The sequence below is a fragment of the Diadema setosum genome, chromosome 8, assembly GCF_964275005.1.
Source record: "Diadema setosum chromosome 8, eeDiaSeto1, whole genome shotgun sequence".
Classification (NCBI taxonomy): domain Eukaryota; kingdom Metazoa; phylum Echinodermata; class Echinoidea; order Diadematoida; family Diadematidae; genus Diadema; species Diadema setosum.
Window position 1 is genome coordinate 9630838 of NC_092692.1, and position 20997 is coordinate 9651834.

At 38.3% G+C, this 20997-nt stretch overlaps 1 protein-coding gene across 1 annotated transcript; it reads left to right on the forward strand.

The window, feature by feature from the left end:
* Window positions 1-297: 297 nt before the first annotated feature.
* Window positions 298-8654, forward strand: LOC140231798 (mitochondrial thiamine pyrophosphate carrier-like). Its single transcript, XM_072311952.1, has 5 exons — window positions 298-526; window positions 2704-2859; window positions 6310-6492; window positions 7084-7273; window positions 8356-8654. Exons 1-5 carry the CDS (start codon window positions 395-397, stop codon window positions 8652-8654), a joined length of 960 nt encoding a protein of 319 aa, XP_072168053.1. The 5' UTR covers window positions 298-394.
* The last annotated feature ends 12343 nt before the right edge of the window (window positions 8655-20997 follow it).

Genomic DNA, 20997 nt, shown 5'->3' on the forward strand with positions numbered 1-20997 from the left:
GCAAGCGGCAATTACATGTGCACTGCGCCAGCATGCACGACGTACCCTGTATTATACCTTCAGCCGCTGATGCTATCATACAGGATCATTGCAGTGGCGCTCCCTCGCTCGCGCGCTGCACTATGGTAGCTTTCACTACCAATTTAATTGTGAAATGAATGTAGTTTCAGCCAGCTAATGGGATCGGGCGAGGAGCGGGCAGGCAGGCAGCGCAGTGACGGAATAGATCTACCAATGTACTCAGAGCAGTTGCAGCACATAACCAGAGTTCCCCCCTCCGGTCAGTGAAGACTTTGATTGGCTGGAACACGTGGACGAACCCCAGTCAACAGGTCAAGATACTGCCCAGAGGAAAGAATGATTGTTATTGCCCTCCGGTATATCGACGAAAAGAATGGTGGGTTATTCACCTGCCGAGACGCGCAGGCAGCTAACAAAATTTGAGTACGGACTAGCTGGGGCCGCGAGCGGAGCTTTCACTCGCGCAGTTCTACAGCCGCTTGATGTGCTCAAAATCCGGTTCCAGGTGAATGCAGACACCATTGCATTAAAACTAGACCTAGTTCTATATAATGTTAGAGACCATACCAGTTCATAGTAATTAAACAGTAGATATGTAACGTTAAATCATCATGTGCATTTCATTGTGTAGGCCTAGATTTCTATAGAATTCTAGTGTCTATTTGTGCAATTGCACACTGCCACACAACACAGAGCAGAGAGGACGTTGTCGTTGCCCAAACACACCTGAGTGAACCAACAGTTTGGGCAATGCAACTCTCAGTGCAGTGGCGGATCCAGACGACCAGAGAGGGGGGCGTGCGCTCCGTGCGCCCCCCTCTTTAGATCTACTGTAAATATGGTAAAAGTGGATATTTTCGCGCGACTAATTTTTCGCGCGACTAATTTTTCGCGCTTGGCCATGTAAGAAGACTTTCGTGTGTTTTTAATTCCGTGGAATCAAGACATGTATTCATTTGTCAAGTACTGGAAAAGGAGGAACATATGGCACACAAAAATATTCGCATGCTTTTATTATTGCATTAACTTCTGGTTGCGCGAAATGCGCGAAAATGTCAATGACAACACCGCGAAAATTTCCACTTTTACATTAGCTATTTTTCGTTAACATAAAGCAACAGAAAAAAAATGGGGGGCATGTGCGCCCTCACCCCTTTAATCCTTTAATAATTTTGTATTAAATTGTAAAGGTGCCTCCCCTTTATGGAATTTCTGGATCCGCCCCATGACCCTCGCGCGATCATGCCAAATGCAAAAGATTACTAACATACTTTAGCGGCGGAACGGGGGGGGGGGGGGCTCGGGGTCACCCCCCCACTTTTTTGCACCATACAAAAAAATACATAACGGGGGTAACATAAGGTGTCATCACTTTGGGCCCCCCCCCCCCCCTTGTTTAACCTGGAAGTACGTACATTGTAAGTGGGACTAAAAAGAAATGGAGATTTTGAAGTGTGAGTGCGGTAAGGTTATGTTTTTCCGCTGAGACCTTTTTTTTTTTTTTTTTTTTTTTTTTTTTTTTTGCTTGTGAGATGAAGAAACCCAGAAGTGGAAGGGGAGAGATGAGCTGAGAGCCTTTTTGTTTTTTGGGTGTTTTTTTGTTTGTTTGTTTTTTTTTTTGTTTTTTTGTTTTGTTTGTTTGTTTGTTTTTTTTGGGGCTCTGTAGCTCATGAAACCCGGCCAGAAGTGCCCCCCCCCCCCCCACTATTGAAAACGCTCCACCGGCCCTGTACAAGACCCTATCTAGAGCACTATTTAAATTCTTACAAGTCAGCTAACCACAGTGACATAGTGCTCATTTGTCAATACTTTGAGAACTCGTATCTAGATGCATAATCATGAAGAAAAAGTACTGTGTGTTGATGAGAAAGATGAGCTCAAGACCTTTTTTTTTTTTTTTGCTTGTCACCTGAAGAAACCCAGAAATGGAAGGGGAGAGATGAGCTGAGAGCCTTTTTGTTTTTTGGGTGTTTTTTTGGTTTTTTTGTTTTTTGTTTTTGTTTTTGTTTTTGCTCTGTAGCTCATGAAACCCGGCCAGAAGTGCCCCCCCCCCCCCCCCCACTATTGAAAACGCTCCACCGGCCCTGTACAAGACCCTAGAGCACTATTTAAATTCTTACAAGTCAGCTAACCACAGTGACATAGTGCTCATTTGTCAATACTTTGAGAACTCGTATCTAGATGCATAATCATGAAGAAAAAGTACTGTGTGTTGTCTGTAATGTAAGTAAATCTTTCTTTGATATTATTTATTTTACCATAAGTTTGCTTTGACATTGGAATTAGGTCTTTCAATCTGATGTGGGAATGTGTAGACAGGGACAGAGATTATTCAAATTCATGAAATTCTACAGTCGAGATGTTTTCATTGCAACTGATTGACAAAACAGAAGGCCTGCCTGCTGCATGCTACAAGGATTAGAACCAACACTTGCTGTCGGGCGGGAGCTCGGTGGTCTAGTGGAGATGACGCCTGTCCTTAGATCAGGAGGTCGTAGGTTCGAATCCTGCTCGAGTACGTACGCCCATGATTGCTTATATCATGGCTACTACTAAAACACTGATCAATTCTAGGTATAGGGCAATTTGTCAATTAATCAGTTCCAAGGACAAAGATTTTCTTTCACTGTGTTTTCTTATATCAAGTTAATTTGTTTGTGTCATATTTTTTCCCATCCCAAGCTACAAGAGGAACCATTGAAGAGAGGCTTGCCATCTTCCAAGTACACCTCCATCATCCAAGCAGCAGGTTCCATTTTGAGGGAGGAAGGGCCAAGTGCTTTATGGAAGGGACATGTTCCTGCCCAAGCACTCTCTGTCATCTATGGAATTGCACAGGTGTTGTCATTGTTTTTTTGTTGTTGTTTTTTTCTCTCTTTTTATGGCTGCTATCTTCTTGTTATTGTTTTTTGTGTGAGCGTTTGTTGAGATCATTTTCTTTCTTTTATTTTAATCTCATCTTGCATTATTTGGTGAAGGCAGTTCAAGCAGTTTAATTTTGTAATCCTGTACTAGCTTTGTTGCAGATTGTCCATCACATACACCACACTTATTGATTTAATTATGTACATGATATTGTAGTGTATTGTTGAATGAATAGATAAATAAGGAAAGACAGCATCGGACAAAACACGCACACACACACACACACATACACACACACACACACACACATGGATTACCTGTAGAATATATCTTCAAAACATCAGTTTTCGTTGTACTCGGTGTCATATGTGCTCTGATTGTATGGAGTCTTTTTAGTAATTCCCTATCAAACCATTTATGTTCCAGTATACAGTGATATAACATGTATAAATATACAAGTCTGTGTTTATATGGTCTTTAAGAACAATATTAATGGAACATACAAGTTTTCTAGCATGAATTTAAATGTATCATAACAAAGCATCAAGCAATGTTTGCAGACAACAAAATATCAAGCCTTTGACTTCTGTGGGTGCTGTTCGTTATTCTGAAGGTTCGTTATTCCGAAGGTTTGTTAAACCGAAACACACAAATTCCCTATACCTAGAGGTTCGTTAATCCGAAAATGAAAAAGGGTTCGTTACTCGGAACATTTTTGGCATTATTCCGAAGGTTTGTTATTCCGAAGGATCGTTAATCAGAAAATGAAATAAGGTTCCCTATTCCGAAGGCTCGTTTATCCAAAAATGAAATAGGGTTCGTTATTCCGAAGGTTCGTTGATCTGAAATGAAATAGGGTCCGGAAGGAACCTTCAGAGTAACGAGCTTTGTTTCATTTTCGGAATAACGAACCCTATTTCATTTTCGGATAAATGAGCCTTCGAAATAGTGAACCCTTTTTCATTTTCGGGTTAACGATCTTTCGGAATAACGAACTGTAACCGACTTCTACACTGAGTTGCTCTCTAAAAGTGCACACAACAGTATAGAAGTCCAGAAAAGAAGTGACTCTGAAAAGTGCATCACAGGAGAGTGACCTTTCAGACCATCTTTTATATTGACAAAGAAAATACACTGCATTGTGTCCTGAAACATGGATCTTTCTGGACACATAATTCCAACTGACAGAAAAGTATATTAGATGTCCTAAAATACCGTGCAATCACCATGACCCAGGGCATTTGTTATTGTTTTTTTAATCTATTGTATGTATAGCAGTGTCATAAAAGGGCAGCAGTAGGACAATGGATGTTTGTATTTCTTTCCCTCTCTTTCTCCAATAGTACAGTTGACCTTTGCTGACATATAAACCATATTTGATATCTTGCTACTTTCATTTGGTACATGTATTTCATTGTTACTGGCAGACAAGAAGCTGAATCTAGTGTTGCTGTGTATATCATCAACATTTGATAGGATTGTGGTGATTACCATCCACTGAGATTTCATCTTTAAAGGGTCAAATTGGACATTGATACATCAATGTGTTGTCATTTTTACCAAAAAATCATCACAATTTTTTTTTTTTTTTCTCTGACTCACCTTAATTATTCTGTTTGTATCATACAGAGTCCTCTGTCTGATTTTGGAAAATGAGAGCCTTGTCTAACATGTGAAGTCAGTCAAACAGAGTACTGTAAAAGTGGAAGTTTTCGCACATTTCGCGCAACCAGAAACTAGCGCGAAAATAAAAGCACACGAGAATTTTTGCTTGCCATATGTTCCTGTGCATGATGTCTTGATTCCGCGGATTTAAAAACAGGCAAAACTCTTCTTACATGGCCAAGCGCGAAAAATTAGTCACGCAAAAATATCAACTTTTGCAGTAAATCAAATAAATGTCAGTGCCATAGAAATATGCAAGTAGGGAAATTTGAAACATAGAAAACATATGTTTAGTCCTGTGCCTGGTGCTAGGATCATCTAACAACATTATTTTTCAGACATCTACAAGAAGAATGTATCTACATGTACAAGTTCAGAAGAAAAACAAAAAATAAAACAAGTGATATGAATTTTTATGCCTCGGCCACCGAAGTGTCGCCGGAAGCATTATGTTTTCGGGTTGTCCTATTTTCCTGAAACTTAGTGTATACATGTATCACCCAATGAAGATTCTCTAGTGAGAGTTTGGGGTCATGAGGTCAAAGGTCAAAGGTCAAGTGAAAATGTTGAAATGTCACTTTTTTCTCCATATCTTGGAAATGGTTCAAGGTATCTTCATGGAACATAGTACATATGCATGTACTGACTGGCAGTGATTATTTAGGGAATTTTGGGGTCATGAGGTCAGAGGTCAAAGGTCAAGGTCAACTCATTAAATTTCACTTTTTCGATTATATTTATGCAATGCCTGCTGGATTTTTCTTGAAACTTGGTGTATACATGTACCTAATAAAGATTCTCTGGGATGTTTTTGGCCCAAAATCAAAGGTCAAAAGGTCAAAGGTCAAGTGAAAGTGCTAAATTTCACTTCTTCCTCCATATTTCGAAAGTGGCTCAAGGTATCATCTTGAAACTAATATACATTGTATGTTGTGCCTGACAGTGAGTCTCTTTGGAATTTTAAGGTCATAGGGTCAAAGGTCAAGTTCCAAAGGTCAGGGGTCAAAGGCCAGGTCAAGATGCTAACAATTTACTATTTAACACAGAAATTACACTTTTTCTCTGTACCTTGAAAATTACTCAATGCATAGACTTATAAAAGGGTCAAAAGTCAAGTAAAATCCCTGAATCCCCCAAATACGTGCTCTCATAGAAAATGTAGCCATTCATCCAATTAAGCCCAGTTCAAGGAAAGTGAACATTCAACACATTATAACATGTCAAATCAATAATTTGCCATTTAGATGAAACTGTCATCACACATTGTCAAGACGTACTATAGACCCATTGGCCCGAATTCACAAAGGTGGTACAAATGAAACCATGGTTTAAACCATGGACAAAAACCATGGAGCGCCAAGTGTCGCACGGAATATTTCGCTACGAAATTGTTCATTTCGTCGACAAAATGACCTTTTCGTTAACGCACGAACATTTCGTGGACGAAATGTTTATTTAGTTATAAAATGTTGTCATTTCGTTACAAACAAATCATTTCATCGACGAAATGACCAATTTTGTAACGAAATATTCCGTGCGACACTTGGCGCTCCATGGTTTTTGTCCATGGTTTAAACCATGGTTTCGTTTGTACCACCTTCGTGAATTCAGGCCATTAGGAGAATCATACATTATGGTGGAGGCATACCAGTCGCCATAGAGACATTTCTAGTTTTTTCTATGATAAAGCAGGAGGAGCTTTATTGATACACTATTATCATCCAATAAAATCATGTTCTTCTTTTGATATCCCAACAGTTTGTGACGTTTGAAGCACTGACCTATACAGCCTATCCATTGCTGCCTAGCAACATTACCACAGGAATCTTCAAGCCAGTGTACTACTTTGTATGTGGGGGTGTGGCAGGATGTGTTGCTACAGTCGCTTCTCTCCCAGTTGATGTCCTCCGCACCAGGCTGGTGTCACAGGGTGAACCAAAGGTGATCTTTTGTCAGTGTACTGCCCCCCCCCCCCAAAAAAAAAAAAAAAAAGAAAAGAAGGAGAAGACATATAAAGAATGGATGAATTTTTCTTTTTAAATCAAACATGAAAAATCTCACAACAGTTGCATGTATATTTGTTGGTTTTGGGGGGGGGGGGGGGTTTGTGACACAATTTGAGAAAAATAGCAAACAGTCCCTATCAAGACTCGCAAATAGAGAACTGACAACATGGTATTCACCATCATATCTCAAGATGCATGAACTAGCCTACAAACAACACACAATGTAAAGTTTCTCTTATTTGCTATTTTGTATGGTGTGGGTTTCTCTGCCTCAAGATTTTCCTTGTCACTGGTATATGAAGAGTTATTATGGAGTTCTTTGCTTGTTGCATAACAAAGGGTTGCTCAAATGCAAGTACAACTTTGTATAAATCATACTGTACTTGTAACTGTACTTGTAACATATCTATATCCCATAGGATCATGTTGTTGCGGGCTACCCCATTCTAAGGTAGAACCCAAAGTATGAAGGAAAAGTATTGCTGTAAGTCAAACATGTCCTGTCATGTACTCAATTTGCTTCTAGGTGTACAAATCTATACCTCATGCTGTACGGTCCATGTACAAGGAGGCTGGGGTGAGGACTTTCTACAGGGGGCTGACCCCGACTTTGATGCAACTTTTCCCCCAGACTGGTCTCCAGTTCGGCTTCTATGCACTGTTTACGAAAATATGGAGCTCTGCCACGGAGAGGACCGAATACACCCCTGCCAGTAGTAAGTTTCTCTCTTTCTCATACATGGGAGTGAGTTGCTCTCAAAGAGATTTAACCTGTTGAGGACGGGCTAATTTTGCTACAACACGCATTTCCCGTAGACAATTGTCTGAGTATACTCGGGGCTCGTCCTCAGCAGGTTAAAAGGGGTACAAGAGTAAGCTCTCGCCGTACGTGTGCATACAAATGAGACATCCAAAACTGAAGTGGGAGGGCACGCACTGATCTGGGGATTGATCACAGTCTACATGCAAGTCATATCTGGTAGTATATCATATCAAGAGTGCATTTTTTTTTATAACAAATTTTATTTTCAGAAATGTAGTATGTTAAATGGTTTAGATATAAGTTTCTGTGATAATATCATATCATTTAGACTATTTCCTAGAGTCCAGAACTTTTTTTTATTCACAAAACAAACAATGGGAACTTGGATGTAGACTAGAAGATAGTTTGAGCATTATGATGTTAGTTTTGCATACATACCCACTTTGAATGAAGATGCCATAAAATCAGATATCAACAACATTACAATATTTTGGCATTATGATTACATGAACATTGTGACATAACAATAAAATGACACAAGGCTGACTGAGTCAAATGCATTTCGTATAGTGTGCTGCCATTTACTGTTCAATAAATGCACAGGATCCGAGTGATGGCAGCGCTCACAGCCCAAAATGGCAGCTCCCTTGCGTGGCCATGTCAACTCTGAACTAGACCCTCTAGTGGTGTAAGCTCTGCCGAAGAGGTTATGAGTTTATGTTTTTGTTGGCAATTTTTTATCCGTTTGTCTGTTATCAGTGTAACTCAAAAAGTTATCAAAAAAATATTGATGCAACTTTCAGTAAAGGTTCTCTCATCAAAACACATAGAAAAACCAAGACCATTTCTAATATGTAATTGTGTTGTTTGGTGTTATGTAATCAGGTGTATGACATAGTTCTTGATGGACCATGGGATTATTGGCAATGCCCGTAAATGTATATTTCTTTCATGCTCTTAGGTATATGGTAGAGGATTAATTTTTTGTGTGTCCTATTTCTGTGAGTGATCTCCTTTACCCATCTTTCATCCTAGGTATGCAGTCCTTGGTGTGTGGAGGCATGGCAGGGGTGTGCTCCAAGTCTGTTGTCTACCCACTGGACGTCTTCAAGAAGCGCCTCCAGATCCAGGGGTTCGAGGAGGCGCGCCGGAAGTTCGGCCACGTCAGCCGCTACAACGGCCTCCTGCACTGCGCCAGGACCATAGCCAGGCAGGAGGGGGTGCAGGGTCTCTATAAGGGCCTCTCTCCGAGTCTGCTGAAGGCATTCTGTAGCGCCGGCCTGACATTCGCTTCCTACGAGAAGTGCTGCCAGTGGCTTGCCTCAGTGAGATGATGACTCCATGAGAACCCTGCTATCTCACAGTAAAAGGGAATTGCTCGAGGAGGATGAACTTTTACAGTAAACTCCAACTGAACCGGGATCTTGGGGCGATACTGTATATGCCATATATTTAGCGAGTCTAAATTTTCGCAAATCAGGCCTTCCCAACAATTTTGCAAGTGATAAAACTCGCGATTGTGGAGTACTGTACTGAATGGAGAAATGTATACGTGTGCGTCACATTCATATCGGGATCAGAGTCATTATTTTTATGTGTCTTTAATATCACAAATAGCACCCGACTCGCGAAATTTGCAAAAATAAAAACCTCGCCAAATATTCGGCGTATACAGTTGTTTAGAAAGATCCCAAGGATCCAATGATACATTGTATATATATATATATATATATATATATATATATATATATATATATATATATATATATATATATATGTATATATACATACAAATCTAGTACAGCAAATACCTGATATATGACAATCTTTCATTTTTTCCAAATGGAGCCAACATCTTTGGTTTACTTGTGTTTGCCTTTTGGCTCAGCCAAATACCTGAACAGGTCTTCCTGGTCCCAAGGATCCAATGATACAACTCATTCATGTTTATAGATTTAGTCTCTTTCAAATTGTCACATTTTTTGTTTCTTCCCTTGAGCTTCTGCGCAAACATTCAGTGATGTTTCACCTTCATTTTACAGCTGTTATCCAAGGTAACTTGCTCATTAGATAGATGGTGCTTTGGGGTAGTACTGTAAAAGTGGAAATTTTCGCGGTGTTCAAATTTTCGCGCATTTCGCGCAAACAGAAACTAACGCGAAAATAAAAGCATGCGAATATTTTTGCTTGCCATATGTGCCTGTGCGTGATGTCTTGATTCCGCGGAATTAAAAACACGCGAAACTCTTCCGACCCAGCCAAGTGCGAAAAATTAGTCACGCGAAAATATCCACTTTTACAGTAATCAGTTCTGCATTGTGGTGAAGGTGCTTCATTCTGTTTCTCCAACATTGTTGATGGATGGTCAACTGAAGGTGACATACTGGGTACTTGGATCTATTGACAGCCGCTGCCTTTTGTAAAGCTCTCAGGATACTGTGTACCATAGATCTATCTTCTATCCAATTTGTGAGTTGAAATGTATCCATTGGGTCATGTGCAAATATAGTAATGCAATTTCTATATGCTTTTTCACAATGGGCTTGTGTGTGTGTGTGTGTTGGCATAGAGAGTTGCTTTGATGTTATGTGCAGATGTTGAAAAAATAAAAGAGACTATTATGTACTACTACACAAATGCCAGTAATCAATATTGAAAATCTTCTGAAATAATGATTACATACAACTGTACATGTCTTTGCTGACTTCACTTGTAGAGGCCTGAGGATGTGATATTAGTAAATACTACCATGAAGGTAGATATTGGTGTTATTTTGCGTTTGTGTGTGGTTTATATACTTCTTATTTATTCACCTTTTGTGCTAATTTCTTCTACTTTCTGTAGGATTAATTCTGTGGCATCTTTCCTACTAAATATTGAAGCATTCATGCCAATGTGTCAATATACAGCTTTGGAAGGATGACTCTCATATTCTCTGCATCTATCTTTTCATTTCAAGAATATGAACTTGAGCTGATGGTGAATTTGCAGTTTCTATGTGAAATTACATATTTGCACAATCTGTTAATAGTGTTGGGTTTTCTTCTTCTTTATAAAAGTTTTTATCATTGTGTTTCTTTCATATGTGGCTATGAGAGCTTGCAGACCTTAGATATTGGTTTGGTTTGGTTTGGTTTGGTTTGTTTTTTGTTTTCTTTCTTTTTTTCTTTTTTTCGTCTCCTTTGGCCAGTGTCTGGATTTGACCCTCGCACTCTGAGAGAAACTGACTGAAGTTTGTCTGAATGGCTGATCGTGGAATTTCTCACTTTTTAATGTAAATTGGCCAAATTGAAAAACATAAATGTTACATTTACACTAGCAAAGCTGCCAAGACTTTGTGATACTGCATGGGCTCTGTGGGGAAAAAAAAAAAATATATATATATATATACATGTATGTTGGTATCTCTTTGTGCCCTGACCAGATAGTAAAGGACCATTGAAGTCTCCATCCTATATCAGGTATCATTATATCAGGGAATTAAATGAAAGAATGTAAAAGGAATTGAAACTGCAAAACAACTATAAAAGAGGGTCTTTTTTTCATGATGAATTTTGCATATTTTTAATTTTGCATAATCAAAGTATTAAATAGTGCTACATTTAACAAGCAAGAAACTTAGTGTGCTTTTATTTTTGTTCTAGTTTCTGGTCTCAAAAATGCATGAAAATTTCCACTTTCACAATACCTTGTTTTATCAGGTATCTCACTATATAAGACTTTGTCATAAGGATTCTGAATTTGAAATTTTTAATTGCAGGCTACTGTTCACCATGACATTTTCTGTCAAATTCTTTCCATTAAGTATCATATTGGTATCTTGTATCATTGTGGAAAAAAAAATCTTTTTTTTTTTCTGATACAAAATAAATCTGAGCCAGTATGTTACACATGTATGTATTGATTTTATGCTGTTGTGGATGATATCGAGTCTATGCAAAAACAACTCATATTTTATTTTGTGACAATGCAAAATACATTATATTTCAGTGGTGTTTTTCAAGTTTGTAAAGTGGATAATGTGTTACCTTAGCTCTATTGTTCCTTGTGTCATGGTATTCTTTCAGGACATACCTGGAAAGTTTATGTACATGTACTGGTATGCTTGAAGAGGAAAACTACTGTTGTTTGTTTGTGTGTTTGTTTGTTTTTGTGTGTGTGTGTGTGTGTGTGTGTGTGTGCGTGAGACTGGTCTGAATGATGGGTTGTAACCTATACCAAACTTTGCTACTTCCTTTCTGCAGTATACTCTTTACCTGTAACAGGTTCCATGTTTGCTCCTGCAACAACTGCTCGCATGACATATATGCACTCTAAACCAAACATAGATTCTACCCAGAAACATAACTCTAACCCTAATCCTTATCCTCACTTCAAACTAAAGCTAAAACCCTATCACATCCCTAACCCCCCAAGTCCGAGGAGAAAAAACAGTCAGATCAGAGCATTTGTCGCTGGAGCAAATTAAATGTGGTGCCACCCCTATAGTGGCAAGACCGGTTACTTCCATGCATCTCTATGTTCATTTTACCTCTGTGTGTTTATGCCAAGGTACAATCGTTTTAAAAAGCAGTGTGAAGTTCTGAGCAGTGTATCCACAGTCTACAGGAAACTTTTTTCCAAATACAGTGCACTCCCATTATAACAAACGCAGTTGTAACAAAATTCTTGTTAAAATGAAGTCAAAATTCAGACCGCAACATTATCCACTCTGTATTTTTAATTTGTATTGTTTATTTGTCCGGTTATAATGAAATTTCAATATACCGGAAACGGAAGGAAACTGCCAGTCCCGAAGACTTTGTTATAATGGGAGTCCACTGTATTGCATCGGTTTTAGAATATATGCATTGTCTTATACATGTTCATGTATTGTAATAATCATCATACATGCATTTTATATTAAGCTGGATTTGCTGAATGAATAAACCTGTGAAGAATACTTTGTTGTATTTTGCTTGCCTTCATTGGCTTAGAAAGTCATTTGCATTATGTGTATTATGTATGTGTGTCAGTGTGACTGTATGTGACAATGGCAGAACTACCCCCCCCCCCCCCCCCCCGGCTGCCAATTAAAGTCATGTGCATTTAACAACAAATTATATAAAAAAAAAAACAACAACAACAAATGCAGTCATGTGTCCAGACCCACACATGTTCTTAGCATAATTTACCATTTGCAGATGAAACAAAAACCCAGCATTAGTGCTTTTAGAATAGTTTAAAAGATGTGAGTTTGGGATAGAAACAACCACTGTAAAAATTTGAATCGGTTTAATCAATGTTTAGTATTAAAGGGATCGTATAGTTATGGTCGAGACCTAATTTCACGTTTCTAACATTTTTTGGTGAGAAAATGAGAAACCTTTTATGAAATATGAAAGAGCATGTAATTCTATGAGGTCAACTTTTATTTGATGAAAATTCATTTTGAAATGGCTGAGATATCCAAAAAAGAGTGATTGTAATAAAGTGTGGGACCCACACTTTATTACAATTGCTTTGTTTTACTTTGTTTTTGGTTGTTTCAGTCATTCCAAACCCAATTTTCATCAAATAAACTTTGAAATGCTCTGTGCTACATCATAAGTGTTTTCTTGGTATCTCGCAAAAAGTTAAAAGCCCAATTCTCATCTCCACCAGTACTGTACCATCCCTTTAAAATGTGAACGAGAGTTACGATAAAAATGTTTCCAGACTAAACCGTGTACAGTTATGGTTTAATGAGAAAATTACTGATATGCCATTATATTTTAGGCTTTATTGCAAAAATATTACAATTGTATATGGTAAGATGTTTTGTGATACAACAGACCTACACATAAATGCATTTAATGTGATATCTTTAACATTTTTTAAATCACTGTTCCCAAAGATAAATAGGACTTTTAAGACAGGTTTGCTTTTTTGTTTTTGTTTTTGTTTGTTGTTGTTTGTTGTCCGTTAGTAAAAAGCTAGACCCACCCCAGCCCTGTGTATATAATTACACACATTTGTATGCATGTATGTATGTATGTATGCATGTATGTATGTATGTATGTATGTATGTATGTATGTATGTGCTGTTTATGTGTACACATGTACCACCAATATTTATTGTCATATACCTTTATGTGATAACAATGATAATAGTGATTGTTATTGCTATTATTATCATTGTTATTATCACCATCTTTACTGCAGACCTTTCTGAGACAATGTATGAAACACCATTTGATTTGTTTTTCTGTCAGCACTTTATTTCATCTTCCAAGATTTTTATGTAATATTTTGAAATTTGGAGTGCACTTTTATCTTAATTGGCAGCTCGTAATAATCTTACTAATGTACAACGTCATGTACATTGTAAGAATGCCAGTAAACTTGAGATAGTGGTACTCATTGTCGTATTCATGTACTTGGAGGCATGAAAACAAAATTAGAACAAATAATTTGGACATGGGCTCACAACCAATGCTTGAATAGAGTTTACTTATACCCTGAATATGTAACAGGATGAAATGTAAGAAGTGACTGTGGGAGAGTTCAATTATTATTGGACATTAAATTTCAACCCGCCCAAAAGCTCACTACAATAAAATCTTATTTACTATAGCAAACAAATAATGTTGCATATAGGACTAAAAGAGTTGACTTGCAAAGTAAATCAAAGAAGGTATATACTATTTCTCCAAAACATTCCTCGTGTCAACTTTGAATTCAAAGTGTAGGCTACAAAAGAAAACAAAATTTATAGAAAATACAAAAGGCCGAGGAAGGAAGCGAGATGAACAGACGGGATTACATGTAAAACCAGTAGGCGTGCATCCTCCATAAAACGAGATTAAAACGATCAAGAAGCGGCTTACAGGGAGAAGGGAAACGTAAAGATAATGGTATGAAAGTGTGGAAGAGCATTCACCTAAATATCATGTGATCAGAAATCGTGCGAGACAGTGGCGCCACCGCAACGCTATAATCGATGTATACGGTTAGTGTGCATATAAACCCCCACCCATGCACTGTATGTGGTGATTGGACGTGAACGGATGAATGCAACGCACACGCCCGCGTGGAGTCACGCGTAACCCAAACACAGAATTGCAATCACCTAACGCTGTAAAGGTTGTTAAACGAACTCGTTGAAATCAGACATGAAAATTCAAGTTGCAGACAAAATACTGAGATCCGTCGTAAACTTCAGCGGTATAAACGGCCTTATTATCTGACCCCCATTGAACTGCATCTATAATAAAACAAAAAATGAACTGGTTCACCAACAGAGAAATTATACCATTAAGACTTTTATTTATATTCAAGCACTTAATTGTGATGAAAGGACGGAATTGTTCAATATACAGACGTATAGACCTTACTCCTTAACTGTTAGGATCGTACTGTTTGAAATCAGATGATCTTGTGGGTAACTTACAACAAAACCGCTGTGATTGGCATTAATTTCTTTTCAGGTATATAGCCTATTACTATTATGGGCACGAAAGCCAGACAAAATAAATGATTTGATACAATACAAATAAAGTTGATGCAAACATTTCAAAAGAGTGAGAGTGGATGAAGTCCTACATTTAACAGATAAAGCAAACTTGTAGAACGAATTAAAGGCACCAGGGACCCGTTTCATAAAACTTGTCATCAGTGACAATTGCTACATTAGTATGACAAATTTGCTCTCAGCCAATCAGATGCAAGGATTTCATTAATCTTTAGCTTGTCACATCTATGACAATTTGTCACTGATAACAAGTTTTATGAAACGGGCCCCAGTTTGGCTATTTTTTTTTTTTATCAGAGAAAAGGCGAATGCTTTTTTCCGTGTTTTGGGTGACAAATAATATCTATCACAAAACCATGAATGCCCATCGTTTCTGCAGTTTCATGTTTTATTTTCTTGAGCGTGATTTATCTTGGCGATATTGATTTCATGATAAATTCTATCTATTGTTGCATGTAACATATGAAGAGTTGCAAAACGAGCTAACTTCATTCTTGTGAAGTTCAGATATTTGTGATTAAAGCTGCAAAGAACAAAGAAAATAATAACAAAATGCAGGATTTTTTAAAATGATAACTTCTAGAATATGCCTTGTTGTGTCAGAAGTGAGATATTACTGGAAAGGTATAATTTTGATCTAGACGATGATGGACTTACTTTGAGATGTTTAAAAATGACGCTTAGCTCATTTTGCATTTTTTTTAATGTAAAAGTGGAGTATATATATAGTTCCCCCTGAAAATGTCTAAGTTATAATATAGTTGGTCCTTGCTGGATATCCTCTGCTCCGATGTGGCCCTCACCTGCCAACATGCATCATTCACAACAGCCAAATGCACACTAGTGCCCCCGCATTTACAAAGACACATGCATAGTTTACATGAAATCCATAATTTGAATTTATTCCAGCATGGGCGAAACCATGCATGAAATATAGGTTCATCACAGCAGCCCCTCAACTAAGCTTATCAATCCATTCTCACTACCCACAAGGACAAGCGACACACCGAAGACGTTCAATACAATGGAGTCTATACCGCATCATTCTCTGTGCATTACGAAATTGGATGCTTGTGAAAAATCGCTTGCTCAAAAACGAAATTGAAACTGCTTATCGAGCCTATTTGCACTATAGTTTGAATGCACACACTTAAAATTTTATGCCCAAACACGAATGCTTATTGTATCTGAATTTGAAATTTGGGTGCGTACCGTATACGAATTTAAAAGCATTAAACGTGAAATTCTTTGACCAAAGTCACTGCACTGCTTTAAACATACGAATTTGAATGCACATAAAAATGAAAATAAATGACAATTTTACCAAATTGGCCGGGAAAACCTATAACATACTAGAGATGTGAAAATAATGTACTTGCATAAATACGGTATTTTCCCCCATTAATTCCGTTTATAATTTTACTTTACCTATGTTCAGACGCTCTCTTCCGTTTCATGTTACTTAGGGTGGGATTTCACGGAGCACGCGAACGATTTGCGAAGGTCGCGAATGGCAAAATCCAGCATTCGCATTTTGGTCTGCAAAAGATCGCCAAACGAACGTGAGGATTCGGAAGCGTCGTCAATTGTTCGCGAATGTCGTTTTTACTTCGGCGAGAATTTCAAAAAAGTTTGAAATTTTCTGCGAACCTTTTCCGCACACTTGGTCGTGATTTGCTCGTGAATTGTTCTCGAAAGTGTCTTTAAAGCCTCGTCAAATGCGCAAGACCTTCGCAAGACACGCGCGATGTTCGCAAAATGTTCGTGAAACCCCAAACAGACTGCGAAACTTTGGAGAATGTCTCGCGTATGTTTCGCGTATGCTGCGCGAAATCTGCGAAGTTTTTCCGATCATTTTACGACGTAATCGCAAACTGTTCGCGTACCTTTTGAGACATTCTCGCGAACGTTTAGCGCACGTTTGGGAATGTATGACCTATACGTTTTCTACAAATAAAAATCGTAGCATACACCTAAACATCAAACAATTATTAACAACTATAGTAACAAAAGATATTAAAGACTAGCAAAGAGAAAGAAATGTTTGATATACCAAAAAAAAAAAAATCGCAGAATACAGTTAGAATTAATCTAAAGTATGTAAAATTTCATTTGAAGTACAGAGATTATGTGTTGGAGGAACTGCAAAAAAAAAAAAAAATCATATGCTTTACTAGTGGAGATACGTCCTAGGAAAAAAATGTAGGCAGGCACACAATAGTAAAATGAGAGAAAAAGAAAGGAGAAATAGAGGAAAGAAAAAAATTCAACTCAAGACAGCTTCCATCTCTCCTTGGGTACATTCTCTCCCATGATTACTGAAAATTTTTCGTTGTTCGCATTTCCGTCGCGTGTTCTTCATGTACGTAACATGCTGTACTTAAGCAATGATACACACGACAGTCGCACATACGTCGTGGAAACTTCGCACAAATTGCGCAAGAATAGTTTTCGGCTTCATTGTCGGAAAACATTCGGAGAAAAACTTTTCCGAATGTTGGATTTTGTCCTTCGCGTCCTTCGCAAATCGTTCGCGTGCTCCGTGAAATCCCACTCTTATTACTGTATAGTTTTCATGCAGTACACTAGTGTTGCCATAATGACGAATCGAATGTGAAAACACACACACACACACACACACACACATCGAAGAGGTCAACCTCCTGCGTTGAAAGCACATTCGCACGCTTTTTGGAGAAGTCACAAAAAAATACATAAAACTGAAGAACTGGCGTCGTTACTGCATTATACATTTTTATTGAATGCTCTATAGTCACATGAGGTTACAGTCATGAGCTTAGCAGTGGCTTAGATCAACGAGCCTTTCACCATTATCATAACGGGTCGGTGACGTAAGAATCTACCAGTTCCCCTTAAGAAAAAACAAAGTTGTCACAAGGGTAACCGGATTAAAATTCCCATCCGTGTTTCTGCAAAATGCTTATAGGCGGGTTGCTTGACCAAAACTTGACTCACTGAGCTCAGCGCAACATCTCACAAGTTTTAGTTTTGGTTTTTAAAAGTTACATGTTTTCACTGTTCACAAAATATCATCATTCTAATATTATTGTACCATATCATCATAGTCTATATTATGTAGCCTATATGATAGGCCTAATTATAGTTATCATAATGTCATATTCAATCACGATACTATACAGTAACATATCATAGTATATAACTATGATACATGTACTATTTTATATGAATTATCACCTTGAGACAATGCTTATATTATAATTTTATTTATATGAATAGATTTGTGGCTAATTACCAAGCAAAGAATAAACAGCAAATGATGTCAGAAGGAAGCAAGTGACAATTTTGTAACTTGTTGCTTTTTGCAAAAGTAAGTCAGCATCTTCTCTCGTCAAGGGTGCAAAGATATTTCATCACATTTGTCAGATAAATCCAAAGTGCGTGCAATGTTGTACAATCTATGACTAAACGGATAATAAGAAGTAGTTAACCTATTAGCTCGTGACCTAAACTCCCCATCACCCTATACCCCCCCCCCACACACACACACACACAAATGGCTAAACCGTCTGCGAATGTGTACGTTTCCATCCCTAGCTCAAGTTACCCCGTGTATTTACCCCAGAAATACTCTAGTCGATCTCCATAAACACATTCAATTTGTTTGTTTAGACTCGGGAAAACACTGCTTCCTTCAGTGAGAAGACATCATAATTAATGCCAAATGTATAAGAAACATTTATTTATTTATTTATATGGGTTGGCATCCCATGACGCACGCGATACAAATCACGGTCAAACTGGCAAAAGATTGACTATCCATAGATCTCGAAGTTTTGTCAGTGTAACCTCAGATTTCCCGCAAAACTTCCCGGGAAACTTCTCGCGAAATTCCCCACTCCAACTATAAGGGACATTTTCCCCGATGCCACCCCTCCAAATTTCTCGATCTTTTTCCATTGTAGTGTGACCGGACGACATAAGATCGCAAAGACTTCGCGATCTTTAAACTTCTCGATATTTTGCCAGTCTGACTGCAACTAGCTAGAGTGTATCTCACTCAATCTGCAATGGCTATAATTAAGATGTAAAGAAATATTAGGCGTATAATGTCACGAACAAGACCATACATGAAATGCGCAAGATGAAAATGCTTATGCAGCATCTATTCATAAGTGTTAATAATGTTAATTTTGATCTAGCGTCATGGATCTATCAAACATCTCCTGATCAGGTATCTATAGATAGGACCTACATTATTATTTTCTCAACTCATCTATAGTATAATTATTCTGTGAGGACCGTTAAATTTACTTGGTGCTAGCTCGGAACTCCTTCAGCTGGTGCAGGATGGCTTTCAGGCGTTTCTCAACAGCCTGCTTTTTGGCGGCCGCTTCGTTCATTCCTCCCATTGCAGATCGCACCACGTTTTCACTGCTGTCACCCTCGGCTGCCTCGTTTCCTTCGTCACCGGCGCCGGTTTCAGTCTCCTCATCGGTCGTCGTGTCGACGTAGACGGACCATTTCCCCGACTCGACGGGAGAGTGAGGTAGACAAGTGTGCAGGATTAAGTTGATGATGACATCGCGCTTTGATAGGGTCGATTCATCCGAGGCAGGTGTGGGAGAATGGTTGTTCAGGAAGATATGGCAGAACTGCATGAAATCCGACGAAAACTGACCCTGCCCCTCGGTGGGTCCGACTGCCGGCGTCATCTCCGGTGCTGCCGTCGTGATCTCCGGTGCTGCCGTCGTGATCTCCGGTGCTGCCGTGGTCTCGCTAGAACCACCGAAAAGCCAATCTATGATTCGCTTGTGCTCGCTTGTCATCTGGGGACGGTCGAGATCACTCTGTTTTTTGGCGACGAGCTCCTTGACCAGGAGAACTACCTTTTGAAGGGCCTCATCTTCGTTCTATCGGGGATAGACCGAGGGGAAATTTTGTACATGTTTGAATATCAGAAACTTTTCTTGGTTAAAATCTATGGAAGTCAGAGCTGATGTATGGAGCTACATCTATTCTATGATCGACTAAAGCAGAGCTATTCAAGGATCGTCACTGATATTTTCAAATTGTACATTTAAATAATCTCATCAATTCTGGAAAGCATCAATGGTGTAGAGACCTGCCTCTGATGCATATAAACTCCCCAGTATGACCCGCTATTAGAAAGGGTGGTATAAGTATTGATAGGTTTAGATGAAGATCCAGCTTAAGCTTTTAACTTGTGCGAGATAATGTTCTACTTTATGAAAATAATGTTAAGGAGCACACAATTTTGAGAGGAATTCAAAGTTTATTTGATGAAAATAGATTTCGAAATGGCTGATATATTAAAAAAAAGAAACAGAGTAAAACAAAGCGATCTAAGGAAAAGTGGGTCCCACTTTTATTAAATCGCTTTGTTTTCAATATCTCAGCCATTTTAAAACCAATTTTCGTCAAATAAGAATTGAATTCCTCCTTATGCTCATTCACATTTCATAAGATGTTTCACATGATCTCACAAAAACAGGTGGAAACTGAGATTTACACCTCGACCAAAACTATAAAATCCCTTTCAAGGAAGAAAATGTAACTCGTAACACCTAATCGAAAATGACTTATAAGTATGAATATGGTACGTACGACATTAATGATATTATTAATGAGAGCGGAGATGACACACAGTTCAAGATGACTCCGTAAATTATGTATGAGTATATTACACATTAATCACGGTATTATTTTTTTTTGAAACACTTTAAAAAAAAACCAGGATCTGTCTGAACTTCCCTTTTATCTCACAAGCTGAAAAATAAAGTCTGCATTCACATTCATACATTGCTGCAGGATAGGTACAACAATCATACAACTTAGTTCAAAAATAAAAGAGTGAATTATCACGTGACACGTTAAGGTATGCTGGAATCCAGCAATTACGCGCACAGATGCACAGTAACTAATATGATGATAATTTACCCTTTCATGACGAGCACCGTGAAAAAAATGCAGATAAGTAAAAGTTACACTGTGAAACATGACTTCAGCAATACCTTTCGCAACTATCACTTTAATTCCAACTCACCGCCTTCTTCTGAACGGGAAAGCTCGCAACAAGGACCACACAGGCGGCCAAAACGATAAGGGATGTTTTCAGCATGGTGCGACGATGGTCACTCTGCTTTCTCAAGATGAAGAAGAACCGACTTGAGAAAAGAATGAGC

Excerpts from the sequence above, each read along its gene's own strand:
- LOC140231798 (XM_072311952.1), top strand. The coding sequence starts at position 395 with ATGGTGGGTTATTCACCTGCCGAGACGCGCAGGCAGCTAACAAAATTT. Across the intron at positions 527-2,703 it reads TGCTCAAAATCCGGTTCCAG|CTACAAGAGGAACCATTGAA; the intron begins GTGAATGCAGAC and ends TCCCATCCCAAG. Across the intron at positions 6,493-7,083 it reads TGTCACAGGGTGAACCAAAG|GTGTACAAATCTATACCTCA; the intron begins GTGATCTTTTGT and ends ATTTGCTTCTAG.